A 20,165-nucleotide genomic window follows, 5' to 3' on the forward strand; every position below is an offset into this window, starting at 1 on the left:
TCCAGGCAAAGTTCCTGTTTGTACCACACGAACCTGAGCTTTCCTTTTCTTATTCAAGTTGTAATAAACTCACAATCATTTTTTAATAATGAATCAAGATTAAACATATATCTCTTTACATTTTTGCAGAAACATGTAAACATCATCATGTTTCCAAACAGCTTGCTCCAACTCCCTCAGCTCTGGTTCACTGAACTTCCTGTGCATTACAAGATCATAAAGGACAGAGCAGTCTCCAGCAGCTGTCCATCTACTAGGCTGAAGAAGGGAGGAAGTTGAAGAAAAGAAGAGCAGGGTGCAGGAAAGTAGCTTGCCTTGCTGTACCTGTGTGTTTGTGGAGACGCACACAATTTACTAGCACACACAAGGGTGGCTCCATAGGACCTGCAAGGGAAAGGAGCCACCCTAAAACAGGATATCAGGGCCAGTGCTCAGGGGGACCAGCTCAGGGACCAGTGTACAGGGGAACAGCTGACTCTGCAGAAAACTAACAGGGTTATTCACAAAAGGGTTTAGAGTTTGGAGAAGGCAGGAGAAGAGAACAATCTAGGACAACATAGCCGATTTGAAAAAATTATCCAATTCAGCTCACTTTCCAGTTCAGCTATGTTGTCCTAGATTGTTCACTTCTCCTGCCTTCTCCAAACTCTTCACCCCATTGTGAATAGCCCTTTAAAACGTTTAAACATGAAAGAGTCGCATTCATTGAAAATGATTTAATCAGCATATGAAATATCTTTAAAAATGTTTGAATTTAATATCACTTTAAACCCTTGTGATTAATTTAACTCACACACTAGTAGGAGCATAGAAAAAAAAATGGACTATCTTTATAGGATCATAGTAAGCCCCATCCCTTTTAATGATGGGACTTTATACTTTTATGACAATAAATAAAATCGATGAGGCTCTCAAACACTTATGTGGTCATTTATTAAGACAATATATGCTATACAGTTAACTTTTATCTTGTATAGTGAGAAGAAGTATTCAAACAACAGTTGTTGCTGACTCATAGAACAAAGTAAGTACTTGGCATGACACGCTTATGTTTTTAAAACTGACTTGCACCCAGCTAACACAAGGTGGCAGCATTAGCAAAGGAATCTTCTTTAGAATGTGGCCGATACAGAAAATGCCCCATAGCGCTATAGCTGTGCTAGTCCAACTATAATAACTTTGCACAAATAGAAATAACTTGCCGTTTTGTGGAACCATCTGGCACTTTTGAGTGCAAAATAAAAAAAAAATCCAGTTGTCATAAATGGACCAAATTATTTTGACAACTTCACAGCATACCAATAAATGCCCCACAGATTTTCCAATCTCAGTGTTCACTTTAGAAACTAGCAAAAAACTGTTATAGTCATAACTGATAGACTTGGAAACTACTTTTATTGACAATCAGCTTTTTTTTCTTCTAAAGCCTAAATGCTGAAATGTTATAATAAAATCTACCACAGATGCAGGACCACCTATGTCACTCTTGGTTTGAAAATCGGTTTGCTTTAAATTGATGCAATTTCTAATTAATTATTTTTTGACCTATGCACATTTTTAAAAAGTATCACATTTACTTGTCTGTTGTTCCATTATTTGAAAACTATATTTATTTGATAGATTTGCCATCAAACCTCTTACTAATCATCTGTACATTAGGGAAATAAGCAGAAAATTGCTCCAAAACAGTTTTGCAGGAAATGACATATAGTCACTTTACAAAAATATACATCAGCAAAAATGTTCCTGTATTGACCTGTGTTTGATCCTTAATCCCTTTTCTCCTCCTTCTGACACTGGGCATGTTCTCATTAGGCTTGTTTTACTATTATTTCACAGATGTGTAACAGGTTGTTCTTTCTAAAGGTGGCCATACACCTTACGATTATCGGATGAAACTTTTCATCCGATGATCGAACCGTTGTACGATTGTCATACGGCGGCCCCATCCTGCCCCGATTATCGCAAGGTTCAATTAGCCGTAATTAAGGAAAAGCACCTGGACGAATTGTGGTAATCGACCGCATGTATTTTCGTTTGCGCGTGAGCAGTGTAGATCGTACGATTTTTGTCATACGGAAACGTCACTAACCTTGCGAAAATCGTACGATCAACCAAAGTTTTCAAAGTCAAAAGTCACAATAAAATCATTGCCTTTAAAGGTTGTGCAACAAAATATTAAGCTAAAGCTGGCCATACACCTTACAACCATCGCACGACTTCCGTTGTGCGATAGTTGTAAGGTCATAAAAATCTTGTACAATCTGACCATCTTGGACAGGCAGATCGTACTTACGATCATCGCAAGCCCTCCCCGCTCAGGGCGGGCAGTATGCACCTGCCCGGTCAGCATTTGTCTTCCGAGCACGCCACTAACCCGCCGAAAATCTTACGATTTTCATCAGGTTTTCAAGCCTGCTTGGGAGACAAAAGACCACCAGCGATTATCATATGATAATCGGCAGTTGTATGGGCACCTTAAGGTGCCCCATCATTTGTATCCCTTCACTTTTCATTTGTTCTATTGTTTACTGTAAAATATTCTGTTAAATCAAAATCCAAGTGACAAAATAAATTTTGTTAAACATTAACGTTCACCAACAAGATTATTTATATTAATATGGTCCCATTCAGACAGACTATAAAGCCTCCCTTTAAATCCCTTGAAATAATCAGTTAATATTCTGTAACCCCCTACTAAGAATTTCTAAACATGAGTCACCAAGATGGATTCATTATTCAGACTCAACTCCTATTTTCATATCAAAACCTTATTCCTCTAAAAATGTTCCAGAACATCATTTAGAAATGTAGTTATTAGTTCTGTTCATTAAACGGGCAATTAACTGTTTAAAGCCTTATATTCTCATAAATCATTAATTTATCAAATGGCTCCTTGTCATGCTTTAGTCAGGAAACACCTATTGAAACTCACAGCGATTGGCAGCCAAATGCTGGTGTTATTTTAAGGTGTGATGCGCTAATCTTTGCGAATTTACTTTTACATTGACAGTTTTATAATAGCACTAGTAGCAGTAAAACACCAATACTTACAGAGAAGGCTAAATAAGTATAAGCAAACCTCCTTCCATCAGCAAGGGCATTGAAGATGAAACGTGGCTGGGTCTTTCAACATGACAATGATCCCAAACATACCGCCCGGGCAACGAAGGAGTGGCTTCGTAAGAAGCATTTCAAGGTCCTGGAGTGGCCTAGCCAGTCTCCAGATCTCAACCCCATAGAAAACCTTTGGAGGGAGTTGAAAGTCTGTGTTGCCCAGCGACAGCCCCAAAAGATCACTGCTCTAGAGGAGATCTGCATGGAGGAATGGGCCAACATACCACCAACAATGTGTGCCAACCTTGTGAAAATGTACAGGACACGTTTGACCTCTGTCATTGCCAACAAAGGATATATAACAAAGTATTGAGATGACCTTTTGATATTGACCAAATACTTATTTTCCACCATAATTTGCAAATAAATTTGTTCCAAATCAGCCAATGTGATTTGTCTGGATTTGTTTTCTCATTTTGTCTCTCATAGTTGAGGTCTACTTATGATGCCAATTACAGGCCTCTCTCATCTTTTTAAGTGGGAGAACTTGCACAATTGGTGGCTGACTAAATACTTTTTTGCCCAACTGTATATATATATATACACACACACACACATTGTATGTATATATATATATACACACATACTGTATACACACCAGCCATCCACACTCTTCTCCTGTACATAATGTCTGATGTCATAACAGTCATCCACACATCCCGTGAACATACTGCCTGATAAGACACTTCTTTAGAATTTTGTTATATCCCCAAACGTTTCCTTTCTTCAACAGGCACACTATTGCTATTTAAAAAATTATGTAGATTTACTTTGTGTTTGATAAAATTTGCAGCAAACTCCATGAATGAAATTTCAACCTTACTCAAATGTTTTTAGCATCATTCTGTGTGCAAGTGCATTAATGCAACTTAATGTGTGATTAAACATATACTGTATGTGTATGGGATGATGCAATTTTTACTATGTTGCTAGTCTGTCACTCTTACAGGTATAACATTGGCAACATGTGGCATTCTGCAGCATTTCTGAAGATAGCTGGAACACAGACAAGCAGAGAACATGCGTGGAACAACTTTCATTAACAAAAGCGGCAGGGGTTCCCGTCCAGAGGCTCCTGTCCTATGGATAATTCATTTCCTGTTGTACATACGACTCCTGACACATTGTCACTGAGGGATAACAAGACAAACTGCAGCAATTAGCACCCCCCTTTTATAAGATTTGGCAGCTGCACTTGGGGAAGTTGCCTTCTTACTATAAAGAATAACAAGGTCAAGTCTATTTGTATTATTTAAAGACAGTGAAAATAATCTATTTGAAAGAGATTAAGACAGGTTAAGCTTGGATAACAATTAAAAATAATTATTTCAATAAAGTGGTAATTCTAAAAAAGTGATAAAAAATAATACTTGTGTTACTTTGTTAGTGTACATAATTCTGTATTCTGATGGAGAACAAAATTGCTAATTTGATACAGTTTAAGTGGATTTGATATATTTAAAAAAAAGTAAAAAGAGACATGTTATAGTAAGTGGGACTAAAAGGAAACAAAAAACCTTCCACTAAACCAGTGCAAAGCACAGCAGCGCCTTAATAAAAAGAAGGTATTTACAAGCCATTACTTCAATTGCAATCCAAAAAAAGGTTGGTGACATGCAAATACATTGTTTTAAGAACGTTCCACTTTGCTTTACATTGGTTTAGTATGAGGAGTTTTGGCACCTTTAAACCCACCTCGGCATAACATCTTCTAGTTATACTGTGTCATTGGTCTACTGCTTCTATCGCATAGAAGCAATAGTTTCCACATACTACACTGCACACTGTAGATAATGGCCAAGAAGCCTGGAAAATTTGTTTGCAGTATGCCACAAGTGGCTTTATAATAACCACCTATATCTGTTTTATTAGCCAACAATTCTGGATACACAGTTGATCCAGGCTCATAAAGGATTGCTTTGTATGTCTCTGTTTACTATCCCAAAATATATTTACAAACAAGAAATTGAAATGGGAGCTTAATTTATAATATAACTGCAAAATGAATATGTTAATTAAGTCCCTACCAAAAGATTGCACCTTATAGTGACTTGCATTAAAGTGAGATTGTAAGCCAAATGTAAAAGTAAAAGCCCTGCCCCAGAGCAGGTGCCACAAAGATGCTTGTTATTTCAATGGTTAGCTCCTTTTTGCTGTTCAAATCCTCTGCAGGTAAATACCATCCACTCACAGGGGGGAATTTATCAAAACTGAAGCAGCATCTCTTTTCAATTTTCTCAGGTAAGATTTAAAAATGAGAGATAGAAGCTGAATGGTTGCAAATCTGCTCCAAAATGTGTCTGCTCGTTTTAATAAATTGCCCCCGCTGTCTTCCTTGTGCCTGACCGATCTTGAACCCAAGATCTGTCAGGCACAAAAGAGGCTTTTTCTGGCCAGCAAGGTAACAATAAGTACATTGTGGCATCTTCTCTTACTCAGGACCTTTAGGCTTGGTTTACACAGAGCATTATGTACCACTTTTTCTGCTCTAAAAAACAATCAAAAAATATGTCCCCCAGAAAATCCCATGCATTTCTATGGCCCTTTTCACATCTGAGCATTTTGTTGCAAAGAGCAAAACGCCTGTCGCTTTTTTTTTTGGCATATTACAGCTCATTTTGGCCCCATAGACCTAATAGGAAATTCTTGAAAATGCGTGTTTGTTGTGTTATGGCACGTTTTTGCTCATTGACATCAATGACCTATAATCTGCTCACAAAAACGTGCAATCTGATTTATGTGTATAAAACCGTGCAAAAAGCGCACAAAAACATGCAACAAAAACGTGTGTAGAAACACTCAAAAATGCTGTCACCTAGGTGTGAACTCACCCTTAGGCTTCTTTCACACCTACAATGTAGGTGCATTTAGGGATTTCTGCAACAAGAACTTGCGATTTCCTGCAGCAGGAATCTCTAATCTGTGTGGCAGCTGTCACACATTCAAGTTAATGATTGAGTGACAACAGACGCATTTGAAAGTGGCAGAACGCTGATACACCGCATGTAATCTTATGTGATTATTAACTTGAAAGGGTGACAGCTAGCTGCTGCTTGTAAATGGAAGATATGGGATTTCTGCTGCAGGAAATTGCAAGTTCTTGATGCAGGAATCCCTAAACATACCTACATTGTAGGTGTGAAAGAAGCCTTATTTTATTCAAACCTCTGAAAAAAATTGACACATTTACCATACCACTTCCACATAACCGGTGCCTCCCGGGTATCTGCATGTTAGCTCTGCTAAACAAATACTGACCCAGGTCAAAAGCATAACCATGTCCTCTCCTACACCTTCTAACTCTCAGTACTGGATATTAAGACTGACTTTCACAATGAGGTCCCAATAGTGAGGCTAAAGGCCCGATGTGCAAACACCTGGAAGTGTTGATATGCAGTTTAACCAGCAATTTTTATAATTTTCCACTACATGTTGAATGTAAATATTTAAAATAGCTGACAGAATTGCTTTAGGCTTTGTTCTTGAATCAGTCTGTACTATCCTTTGTTGCATATACGCTAATTGTTCCTGTTCATCTTGATTCACACATGCTTGTAGGCATTCAATTACCTTACTAAGAGTGAATATAGAAGTAAGGATCCAACACTACCTCTGTGCAATAAATGCCGGAATCTGTTATTAAGATCTAGCCCTTTGGCTAAAATATAAAAAGCTATACATAATCAATCAAACATAAACATTGGCTAAACAAAAATGGAATTATAAAAAGTTTTTCATAAATGTGTGTTAGAAGAGAGCAAACAGCTTCAATCTTTTTGTTCATGGCTGACACCTCTCCCCCAATTCACCATCCTAACAATATCACTAAATAATAGTTGTTTTGGTTAATCAGCTTTATTACACAAATCAAATCACAACATGATTAAATGTCTATGATGCCTGATGTTTTCAGACACCACTGTGCTTACTAATCTTTGGGAAGTTGTACTTAGGGTTAGTTCACACCAGGCACAGTGCGTTTCGGGCCCATGCACTGGATCACATTGAGGCCAGCTCATTTTGCTGTGGGGCGGGAGGGGGCGTGGCGGTGCATTGAACTCAATGGTACCGCAACCATGCCCTCTGGCCTTGTGGCACATCAATGCCTGCGGTCCGGTCAGGAAAAAATAGTGCTTGCAGCATTTTGACCGGACCAAAACGCAGGCATTGATGTGCCAGGCGTTCCCATGCAGCCGACTGCACAGCAGCTGGGGGTCGTGGCTGTGGTGCCATTGAGTTCAATACACCGCCACGGTCCCTCCCGCCCAACAACAAAGTGAGCCCGGCGCAATGCGATCCAGTGCGCTCCGGCCTCGATCGGGCTGGAACGCACTGTGGCTGGTGTGAACTAGCCCTTAACGTTGGCAGGTTAAATTAACCAGTTCACAAAGTCTATTAAAAATGCCTAGCTCAATGTTGCACATCTTTCGAAAACATATACCGTATTTGCCGGCGTATAAGACGGGTTTTGAGACCTTAAAGCATCCCCCGAAAATCGGGGGTCGTCTTATACGCCGGCTACATACGGAAGGATACGGCTACATACAGTATACCGCGCTGAGCCAATCACGGCAGGCTTTGTATTAATGAATACAAAGCCTGTATTCATTAATACAAAGCCTGCCGTGATTGCATCAGCGGAAGATGGAGGACACAGCGGGGATCGTGGACAAGGTAAGAGACTGTAATCCCGAGTGTGGCTCGGGGTTACCGCTTACGGTACTGAAAATTAACCCCAAGCCACACTCGGGAATGCCGCCATGGATGTTACTGGGTGCATTTAAACATTATTTTGGGCTACACTCGTCTTAAACGACGAATATAGCCCAAAACCTATATTTTAACACAAAAAGTATGGGATCGTCTTATACGCCGAGTCGTCTTATACGCCGGCAAATACGGTATACAGTATATGTAAACGAAAACTTATGGTTGGGGTAAGATAAGGCCATTAAATTTGGTGGCTGCAGTATTTTTCATTTTTCAGGATAAAGTACAATAAAAATATATGTTGATCTTGTCAGATATGCAGCACCATTGTCACTTCATGTGAGATGAAAAGAAAGCACAAACATCCTTAATTTTTATGTGTAAACTACTAGTCTCATCAATTCACCACGTACTGGAGATGAACAAAGGCAGACATGTTTGAAGACTAGCCTTTGTGACAACCATGGTTGCCCCCACTGATACAGACACCACATTTAAGGACTGGTAAACTGCAATATAATAAATGTTTGTTTTGGGGTTTAGATAGATTCTAAATGCTACAGCTGCAAAAAGAAAAATACTACAAAATGTATACTTGTGTATGACACTATGTTGTTTCTGGTTCCCTGCTGCTCTCTGCATCAAGTGTCTTCCAATATATTTTTCCTTATAGGTTTAAAACATTTGTTAATTTGATGTACTTATTTAATTGCAAACAAAAAAGGAAACCAAATCTTTAAAACACTAACATATTCCAATATTACTGTTCATGTAAATCACATAAATGTACATACTGTAGATCTCCTCCTTGCTGTTATGCTAGCATCCCTCCTCTGCTGCTACTTCTCCTCAGCGTCTATAATAGAGACATTCCTGGGAGCCAGCCAGAGTGGCCCTCCGGGACAGATCCCTCTGGATGGTCAGAGAGACCATGTGACACAACAGTGTACTGAATACATTGCTTTGTACCAGCACGTGTCTGACAGAAGGAGACCAGCTAATCTAACTTACAGAATTGGTCAATAGCATGTGGAACATTGACTAGTTTAAATATTTTTTTTTTAATTTTTGTCATTGATTTTTTGTTTTAACTATACATTTGTAGTGCAAAACACAGGGTTAGGGTTTTCAAATGTAGGCGATACTTTTCTGGTACCCCTGTTATCAGAACAAATAGGATGGTGAGAGATAGAAGAATGCCACATCTGTCCCCAGAATAACAGTGTCTCTTTTTTATGTAAATAAGCAAGGTTTTATCCGTGGAAGCTGCAAACTGAAAATGGCAAGAAGGTATGATAAAGCTCCAGACACCAAGGGCTTAAGAGCATGTCCATCTTTTAATATTGCAGTGAACATTTGTGCTGCGTGCTATCTGATTGTCACAGATCTACTTGGTTTTGCAGCTTGCCACAGATTTCCCCATTAATTAGAAGAGCAAATTCTTCCAGAATTCTTTCTGCGTAGCAAGAACAGTGATCTAGAGACGGGCAAACTGATTCCACAAGTCAAGAGTGTGCAGTGGATGCCGTCACTTTGCTTGAGGTCAATGCTCACTAATAATGAGACATCAATGCCACTGTGATTTATGTCATTGTGCTGCCATGCATTGCATTGGTTGTGACATTGATAATATATGGGTAAACTGATGCTAGAGGAGAACTATAAAACCAGGTCTTATTAGTAGCCTGTGCTATAAAACACAACTGGAAATTTACATTTTAGTATGTGACAGTTTACTGTTAGAGTAAGGACTGGACATACAAGAATCACTTTGTTACAGCAGACCAGATTGAACATGTAATACAATATGCAAACTGAGAATCCTTGCTTTTTAATCCAAAGTTTGCTTGATCACAGACTCTTCCAGTTCATATGACTGGGTAGCTCATCTTTATAGAAATTCTCCCTGAGGGACTCTAACAGAGACTGATCTCAGCCATGATGGGACCTAGTAATCCTACTGTACCTAACTCAAAACTAGAGGAGCAAACCTTTATAACACAAATGTGATTTGTGTCAATAGCTAAATAAAGCATACAAAAGTACATACAACGTTTATGAAAATATATATATTTTAAAGTTGATACAAAGTTTATTTTTAAATCAATATCCTTCAAACCGTCATATTATCCACTTTACAACCTTATGGGCATTCAAAGAAGACCAGATTATCAGCTTGTCTCACAATAAAAACATTATTATTAGAAGGATTCGCTGGGATTGTACGCCTGTGCTCCAGTTTAAAATGATACTATTTGGTATTTGGAAGATTTGTTGCATAGCAAATGACTGTGTGGGACAACATTTATACTTACAAAAAAAGAAAATAATTCAGCACATTTCCTTCAAATTATTTATTTTCAAATTAAGATGCCGAACTGGTAAACTGCTTATTCACATAAAACAAAATCTATTACTATGAAGCAACTCAAGGAAGGAAAAAAAAATAATCACACTTTGGTACTTCACATGAACAGATGCTCTTAGTGTTTCAAGATTGGTCTCTGTCTTATACATTAATGTCCTACATTAATGTTTTAAAGGCCCATTTAGTACCTAAGCGGTTAACACTGCTGTGCTGTTATGTGCCCTGCAAATGGTCATAAGTTTTGCTTTTGAACATCGATTCATGGAAAAGCTATTGTTGCAGATTTTGCTGTATACACATAATCAGGTCCAGGCTTTGAGAACACTGTTAACCCATATTCCCGAGGTGTCAGCAAAGCTTTGCTCATATGCACTGTCAGCATAAAGCAGCAGACCAAGTAACAAAGTCTCAAAAGAAGACGGTTTCCGGTCTGCTTAATGGTAAGAATGGGTTTGCCAGTTACTTTACAAGTATGACCTTAGTCCGTACAAGGTTTTGGGACACTTGGTTCCAAATTATCCTCAACACCACTTATAATTATCTTTGTGTAAATGTACAGAAAAACCTGCCTACAGCAATCACAGCTAAGCGGTTTCTAAAAAAACAACTAGTCTTTAACTCCTTAATTGCCAGAGGTATTTTGTACCATTTTGCAACTCAAATGACCCTGCTATAAAGGCTTTTAGAATGTGCTCAGGTGCTGTGTAGTGGTCGGTCTCTTCCCCTTGACAGTAAAGGGCATAGTGAGATGGATTTTTATAACAAAGTGGTATCTTTCTAATAGGTGATCAGTGTCAGATGTTGGTGACAACCTGTTCACAGCAGACATACAGGTATAAACGTGTACTGCAAATAACAACCAGTTCAATATCATTTTAACATTACAGAGCAATACACATTGATATGGTGAATATAGGCCTGAATGTTTTAACCACCTGTGGATCTGCCACTGTATTAATATGACCGGTCCGCTGGTGCATTGTTCCAGGAGGACGTACCTGTACGTCCTTTCTATGAATGCGTGTGTGCGCATGGCTGTGGACGCTGTAGCCGCTGCCCCTGCTGTCATTAGACAGCAAAGAGCCATGGCTTTACACACAGAGATGGACCGGCTCTGTGTCCTGAGATTGCTTATCACAGCAACCACATGGCAATGTTTACATTGCAGAGCCCTCCCCTTCGTCTTACTTCAGAGACAGGAAAGAGTAAAGGGAGTTATGAATGGATGAGTCATCCATTCATTACTCACTAGTGGAAAGCAGCAGCATAAAATAATTAACGTTTCAAAACATTTTTAAACCTCCTCCTCTCCTGCTTATGCTAGATCCACTCTGTCTATGCACTGACCTATATATTAACCCTTTCACCTCCCTTATCCTGCACATCTATACATTAACCCCTTCATTCCATCCTTCCACTGTATGTGACCTGTACATTAACCCCTTTACCTCTGCCTCCATCCCTCCATGACCTGTACATTTATTGTATCTTATGCACTATTACCAAGCTCCATGTACTAAACCCCCAAAACTAGCATGTTTCTTCATTTCCCAAAAATTGGGGCAAAAAATCAAATCACCTTGGAGTGTCTATTTACTAAAAGGGGTCATTAGGGGATTTTCATACTGTCCTGATATTTTTGTCTGCTATGATTTAGTAGTAAGAGAAACAGGCTTTTTCAATTTTCATTGGCCTTTTTTACTTTATATAGTAAAAAATGTTTTTAAAAAAGCGTAGAAAAGTACAAATAAACGAATTTCCTTCGGGGCCCTTTAGATAGTTGGCTATCATACCATACCTGCAAATAAGACAGACATACAACACACTAACCCTCCTGTTGCCATCAACTGGCTTACTCAGTAACCATGCAAAATAAAATATGTAGAGTGCTTTTATCTAAAGAGAATAATCAAGTTCTCCTAACAATTACCACACACTGGTTGGGTAGGTGGGTGGGTTACTCTACTTTGCAATTTACCAGTACAGTTTTCACTGCTTTTCTGATTAAGGATGTGTGTGTAAATGAGTAAGAAATATCAGTAAAACGCTCACTCTTTCACATAAGTGCCTCAAAAATCTGTATACAGGTAATAGAAATAGGGCAGGTATAAAAAGGTATTATTTGGGGAAAATACATGCAGTTCACCAATCTTCATATCTGTCTTTACCTGCAGTCATGATTTTGGCAATCAACAAAGGAAGAAGGGGCGTGTGTAACCAGTGGGAATAAGGTTTCCCCATAGGATTGCTGGATTTTGCTAATAGGGTAAGGGATTTAAAGATTTGGGAGTGACCAATGAATAGAGAGCTGCTGCTCCTTTAAACAGACAGGTATTCCAGAAACAACCAGCTGTAAAGAGTAGTGGATATAATCTAATTAAACTGTTGGTATCCACATCTTGCAAGGTACATTAAAAGAACAAGAAAAAAACATTATTACATTAAAACAACAAGAAAAAAACATTACTGTACCTTGCAAAATCCAAATCAGCTTCGCGGGACATAGTGATATTAGTGAGGTTCTGCTGGAGGACAAAAATATTTCTGCACATTTTCTTGATCCCAGATTCACTGATGCGTTTGAAGTACTGGGCTCCATTAATGAGGATGCAAGAAATCAGATGTCCCAAACCTGTAAGAAAGATAAAATCTTAAAGTGCGCCTCATAGTTCAGGGTCATATCAGAGTAAGAACTCTTTAAAAAAATAACCCTTGCAGTGGGGCTACCCCTGCACTGCAATGCGTAAGTGCTCCTCTTGGTCTAGGGTCCAAAAAGAAGATACACTCATCTGATCCTTGGTCCCATGGCAGTAACTGCTCACTTCTCTCCTCCTCTGCTCCGGATGTGGAATGTCCCTCGGCGTCCTCACATTCAGTGCAAGTCAATGGATGTAATGACATCACGGATCCTTAGACCGCTGAAGTCTGGTGAAGAGGCTTCGAGGATCGAGGATTGGGTAAGTATATATATTTTTTCAGTCTCTAAACCAGAAAGAACCACAAAATGAGCTACCCCCGTACTGCAAGGGTTAATTTTTTTTACATGCCCAGAGTTGCTCTTTAAAAAAATTGTGATGTAAAATCTTTATAAATACTGAATAAATAATGCCAACATAGTGGTGGTCAAATCACTGCACACAAATCGAGCTCTGCCATTTCACTGACATCCACCCAGGGCCACCACCAAGGTGTTGCAGTGCTGCAACCTTCGTAGTTTGCCCGATGGGTGTTGCACACGACCTGTATGCTTTATTCCTTTTTCTACATAGAAAAAAGAAATGATTGTCTAAAGGTCACAGACAGAGTTTGCAATAACTCTACAACTAACACTCCAGGAGTTGCTTTTTTTTTGTCAGATAATTGGGAGGGGGGATTAAGATGCAATACCAGTAGTTATGAGACTCAATGTTTGGTTCCCTTTTGACCTCTACATAATGTATAGACCATGAAGACCAATTCAGTGCTTATTTAAATCTGAAAAAAAATTAAAAAACAGACGCGTTTCGCGTATGTGCCGACATGTATTTACATGATTTCATGGGAGCTGAGCTGTGCTGCAGTATGCTTTTTGGTTGCATTTGTTTTTTTTTCTTTCAAAAGTTTTATTGTTTTCTTCAAAACACAAAATCACAATTTTGGTTGCATTTGACATTTGTAGTATGTGGATACCATTTCAGGAACATTTTAGAAAATTCTTATTAAAATATTATTTTATTTCTGTTGTCTTTATACAGTTCTGTCACATTGAGTATACACTCACTGACCACTTTATTAGGTATACCTTGCTAGTACTGGGTTGGACCCCCCTTTGCCTTCAGAACTGCCTTAATTCTTTGTGGCATAGAGTCAACAAGGTGCTGGAAACATTTCTTGAGACTTTAGCCCATACTGACATAATAGCATCACGCAGTTGCTGTGGATTTGTTGGCTACACATCAATGATACAAATCTCCCAAAGGTGCTCCATTGGAGTTAGGTGACGGTGGAGGCCATTTGAGTACGGTGAACTCATTATCATGTTCAAGAAACCAGTCTGAGATGATTTTAGCTTTGTGTGCGTTATCTTGCTGGAAGTAGCCATCAGAAGATGGGTACACTGTGGTCATGGTCAGCAACAATACTGTGGGGTAGGCTGTGGCATTTAAATGATGTTCAAATGGTACTAAGGGGCTCACAGGGTGCCAAGAAAATATCCCCCATACCACCACCACCAGCCTGAACCTAGATAGAAGGCAGGGTGAATCCATGCTTTCTTGTTGTTTACATAACATTCAGACGTCGACCATCCGAATGTCACAGCAGAAATCAAGACTCATCAGACCAGACAACATTTTTCCAAACTTTTAAAGTCGAATTTTGGTGAGCCCTTGCAAACTGTTGCCTCAGTTGCCCTGTTCTGCCATGTGATTGACTGATTAGATTTTTGTGTTAAAGGAGAACTATGGGGTCAGTGTTTTTCCCCATAGTTCTCCTTAGGGTAACGGGAGGACACAAACTAGCGTCCTCCCGTTACCCTAAGCTCAGTATACCGCGAGCTACAGCTCGCGGTATACGGAGACACCGCAGCCGGAGCGGATGCCGACGTAGATGACGGGATCCGCCCAGCTGCGTGAGTGACAGCTGGCTCTGCCTATCTAGAGGCAGAGCCAGCTGTACCTGCCCCTTCCCCCGTCCGTTCCGCCAGTCAGCGCTGGCAGATCGGAGCGGGGAGAGGGGAATCCAGCCCTCCCCCTGTCACAGCAGAGAGCCGTGACAGGATCGAGAGGTGAGCGAACCTGGTATGTGTTCGCTCACCTCCCGATCTACTGAGCCGACCTGTGACAGTCTCATTGTCACAGGTAGGCTAGAACTATGAGGTGAGTGGAAATCACTCATCTCATAGTTCTCCTTTAATGAGCAATTGAACAAGTGTACCTAATAAAATGGCCAGTGAGTGTATATCTCTTGCCTGCGCAAAAGTGATGAAGGCATCAATATCTATCCAACCTTTGGTGCACATTTTATAATAAAGAATCTCTACCTCCACTACACTCAACTCTCTACACAGGTTAAGAATATGACTGCTTCACATGTTGCAACAGGAGCAAACTAGCACAGATTTCTGTTTGAAGAGCTTTGCTTGTAGGGTTGATTGCAATACTACCGTATCATGTTGGAATTTTCGGACAGTCCAAAATAACGCAGAACTGTCACAATTGAAAGCAATGGATTTTTTTATGGTTTTGTATTTTGGATGCTGAGCAATTCATCCCAGTACAGACATTAAGTATAATTGAAAAAGCTTGTGTTTTTCATTCACCATAAACTCATCTATTTTTTATTGAACAATTCAAACTTTGGCAATCGCACCATTGCCAGCCTATAGAATATAAGCAGAACAATTTTAGGTGTGGGCTGGAGTTTTGAAAATGTGGGACATATGTAATCAAATGTTTTTCTATAACTTGTTTTATTTCGTTTTTTTACAATTTCCTTAACTTTGCATTGTAATGGCTGCAAAATCAGGAAACATTTACCTTCAAAGATGTACATGAACTTGTGCTGCTGTAGACTGGATCCCATAGCCTCCTCTATGCCACTTATATCTTTATTAAGCCGTACAACAAGTGGGTCATAGTCCATGCTCTCCGCATTGGCTACAATAGCGTAGTTCCCTTGCTTGGCCAAAGGAATGAGATAGTGGAAGCAGTGAACTCTGAAACAGAACAATAGAAATGGGATTGAATTATGCTTTACAAAGTATCACATTCCTGACTTCCTTACAGCTGTCTTTCAAATGTCTTTCTCAAACCTTTCTTATTAAATGCTGCAAATATCATGCACGAAGCACAGTATAACACTTTTTTCCATAAAGCAGAGTATTAGGACCAGCTAATGTTTTGCAGCTTAAGGAAAATTTCATTTTTAGTTGCTTTTAAGGACATGGTGCCAGAGGTTACATTTTCCATAACCTTAGCCATGTCACTATGACAGATTTTAATTTACCTGCATAGAGTTTCTCAAAGATCACCTGAAAAATAGAGCCTGTGATTGATGCCTTCACCGTACACTCTGCTCACTCTGTTAATTCCAAGCAGTAAGAAAGAGAACTCTCTTATGAAATCCTGACCCCCTGGGTCACACACAAAATATCAGATGCCTCTCAGCCTGAACATTACACGTAGGCTTTGGAGACGCTTTCCTAGATTAACTTTTCAGAGACCTCCCTATTATATAAAACTTGTAATAGAAATGCTTTGGGCAGGACTGCAGCAAACTGCACTTAATGTTCTGACTGTAACCTTTACCCAAATCTGTTAAGGGTAAGTGAAATTGTTTACGCAATACAACAAAGTAATTGTGTGAACTACATAATAACAAATACAGAACATAAAATATAGGTGTGTGTGAAAGAAAGACAAAAAAAGAAAGAAAGAAAATAAATGTATAAACAGTGCAGACAAACAAACACTAATTGTACATTTCAAACCCGTGAAGTAACAACTGCTCATACGGCTCCTGTAGGGACAGTTTGAGGGATCCTTTTTCCCCATAAATTTCTGCCATGGCCACTTTTACATTTTACATTATATATTGTCTGCATATAGTTTTAATAATAAAGTGACTAAAAAAGACATATCCTTTTAAAATCAGAGGCTGCTGAAGTCACTAAGTTAATGTTACCTACTTAGTTTTTTAAGTGCACACTCTGTGATTAGTATGCAGTGTAGTACCTGGCAACTTCTCGTGAGTCTCGGCCCATCCCCTCAACTTAATTTGGAAAACTGTCCACACATGGAAGCAAATATTCAGATTATTCCATGTGGTCCTGTCAGTCACCAAATATTCGTATTGTTCTATAGGGTTTTGGAATATTTAAAAAAGTGTAATGAAATAATTAGGTCTTTTACATTCAGACAGAATAAGTCTTCTTACTTTTTAAGTAAATACTGCTAATGCTACCCAAATGGAATAATTAAATAGATTTAGTAGTTTGTGTCCATTCTGGTTGCTGCCTGTGGTGAGTTTGTGAAGAGTGAGGTTTGCCTACAGTGCTTATTAACAATTGATTTGGTCTGACACAAGATCTCTGAATATAACTGTCTACAAAATATAGTCATGCTTGATGACCATGCTTTCTTTGTTTTGTCAACATTTAAGGATTAAAGTAAACTTGTCATGAGAGAATAAAAAGGGGCACCTATTTTAATACTTTTAGACCATAAACAAGTATGAAGATCTGGAAATTCCGAGAAAAGTAACAGGCAGGCAATGCACATTAGCTTAAGCATTTCATAGGATTTCATCTTGGTGGCAATTCAATATTTAGAGATATTGCAGCTCAATAATGACCTATAAGTTTCTATAGAATTCTTAATAAATACAGATTTAATGAAAGAATTAGCATATACTTCGAGAATGATTGAATATATTCAGAAAACAAAATATGTATGCATAAATATGGATATGTATGTACACAATATGGATGTAAGCAAGATGAAAAAAACCACATTGGAATTCATACATTTCTTGAAAAGTCTGGCTGACTGCAACTCCATCTTGCACTGAGTTAAAGGAAAGCCAAGTATTAGTGGCTTTTAAGAATGTATCAAGGCTATAGAAACATTGATAGTATTCAAGGGTATTACAGGTTAAATATATGATATAGCTAAAGCTTCTATTATAACCAAAGAGGTAACTATGCACTTCCAAATACAGTCAATATAAGTCATAATCAGTCATAACATTGAGACATATAAAGATTGTCCCCCTTCCCCTGTCATAATTTAATTTTTAATGATTCAGTTACACCTTAGCCATTTTAGGGCACAGTAATACACTTTATTTTACAAATTTAATTTATTTAACTTCAAAAGTAGATTTTGTTCTTTCCAACTTTTTTTACAATGGACGATAAATCAGCAATAGTGTCCTTTTAAACAGCAATCCCGGGCAACAACTGAAAGCAATTGGCAAACTGCTAATGCAATCCAGCACACACTGCAACTGTGTCAGAGAGTTGCAGTCAGAGTCAATCTAGTTAACTTGTGGGTTTTTTTTTATTTTACGAACCCTGGCTACATATCTTTTCACATGATCAGTAGGAGTGTCTGCTTCCTAAAACCAGTACTGTGTAACTTTAACCTCTTGCCGTCCGCCCGTAGTAAAAAAACGGATGGACGGCACTGCTACATCTGCGGGTTGCCGTCTCCAGACGGCAATTTTTTTCTGCTCGCGCGCGCCCCCTAGCGGGCACGCACGGGCAGAAAAGACCCGACCGTTGCACACACCCGTTACCGGGTGTTTCACATATAGGCGATCAGCGGGTCCATAGCCCGCCGATCGCCTATATGTGCTCGTTCGCGCCATCTTGGATCCCGGGACCGGCTCCGAGGGCGTCAGGAGGAGGAGGACGGGAGATCAGCTCCTTGCTGATCTCCGTCCGGGCTGTGAATGCAGAAGTGATGTGTATTACATCACTTCCGCATTCACCTGTCAGTCATCTGGCTGCTATTGCCAGAGAGAAGAAGCTGATAAAGCAGATCTCTGCTTCATCAGCTTCTTTTGGGGTCCACAGGTGATATTAGGGGTCCTAGAGACCCCTAATATCTCCATAAAGAGGACCTGTCAGTGTGCCTTTGCTATTATATAGGGGGTTGTTATCCCCCTATATAATAGCAATAACAATAAGTGCAAAAAAATAAATATAAATAAAAAAAAATAAAAGTAACACATAAAAAAGTAAAATAAAATAAAAGTCACATATAAAAAAAGGGGAAAAAACCCCCCCAAAATGTTTAACTCCCCCACCCCCACGTTTACGCGCCTATAAACGTAAATACGCGTCCGGTGCCCCAGCGCGCAAAAATTACAATTGCGCTACACATGTTACATATCGCCGCGAACGTCGCAGTGAGAGCAATCATTTTAGGGCCATCAATCACTGATAACACTAAACTGATGAGCGGTAACAGCTTTTAAAGCGTCGCCTATGGCCAATTTTGGGTATTATCGTTTTTTGAGGTTTCGCGCGCGCACGCAATTTTAAGGCTTGACATGTTTAGTGTCTTTTTACCCGACGTGACCCCATCTTTTATATTTTACCAAAAAATTGGGTAATAATAAATGTTTTATCATTTAATATAGGGGAAACTGTGTTTTTTTTTTAAATTTCGGTAATTTTTCCTTAATATAGTAAAAAAATAAAACCCCCAGTGGTGAATAAATACCACCAAAAGAAAGCTCTATCTGTCCCCAAAAAAGGGTATAAAAATTATTTCAGTACAGCGCTGCATGACGGAATAAATGTCAGTTAAAGTACCGCAGCGCTGAATACTGAAAAATGGCCTGGATGGGAAGGGGGTTTAACACCGCGGATGTCAACTGGTTAATTATTTCTGTTAACAATTAAAAGTTAGAGAGAGTTGAGAGTTGGAGGAGAGTGTGTTTACAGCATGTTTTGACTTCGGAATAAACATTATCCAGCTTGTGATATCAGTCGTTTGTGCAGCAATTGTTTCTGAACCTTTAATTACTTCTGCTTGCTGTATCACTAGTCCAATTCAAATTACCACATGTTTAAATTACTTGTTGAGTATATTTTTCTGTTGCAGGTACAAGATTAATTCAGCTTGCAAGTCAAAATGTATTCGGCTATGAGTTACTGCACTCAGGAATTATTACTCTTTATTGAATAGGTCCAATAAATAGTAAAGTCAGCAACTAAAATAATACAGGGCTTTTTTTGTGTTGGAACATGCCAGCACACTTATTGATGCCTCTGCTCAGCCTTGTGCCCTGAGAGCCGCTGTGTGTGGTTGTCTAATGAAAGCAACATGCAGTGCCTGATATGCTTTCACTTTTGGGTTGCAGGCTCTGAGGAGCCAGAGCGATGAGTAAGTGGGCTCAGTAGACATCGTCATGCACCTGCATAGCTGCTGTGTTGCCATTGTGACTATGGTGAAGAGAGAAGCTCATGAAAAGTTCCATA

General features: G+C 39.1%; 1 protein-coding gene across 1 annotated transcript in view; it reads right to left on the reverse strand.

Annotated features, from left to right (window-relative positions):
• EXOC4 (exocyst complex component 4) overlaps positions 1-20,165 on the reverse strand; it is a 345,298-nt gene that overhangs the window by 22,387 nt on the left and 302,746 nt on the right. Inside the window, exons 16-17 of the mRNA XM_018566438.1 lie at positions 15,712-15,890; positions 12,668-12,827 (exon numbers count right to left, since the gene is read on the reverse strand). Of these exons, the coding sequence (XP_018421940.1) occupies positions 12,668-12,827; positions 15,712-15,890 (339 nt within the window). The remainder of the gene's footprint in view (positions 1-12,667; positions 12,828-15,711; positions 15,891-20,165) is intronic.

Source organism: Nanorana parkeri, unplaced genomic scaffold (genome assembly GCF_000935625.1).
Source record: "Nanorana parkeri isolate BGI_ZX_2015 unplaced genomic scaffold, ASM93562v1 scaffold27, whole genome shotgun sequence".
NCBI classification, from domain to species: domain Eukaryota; kingdom Metazoa; phylum Chordata; class Amphibia; order Anura; family Dicroglossidae; genus Nanorana; species Nanorana parkeri.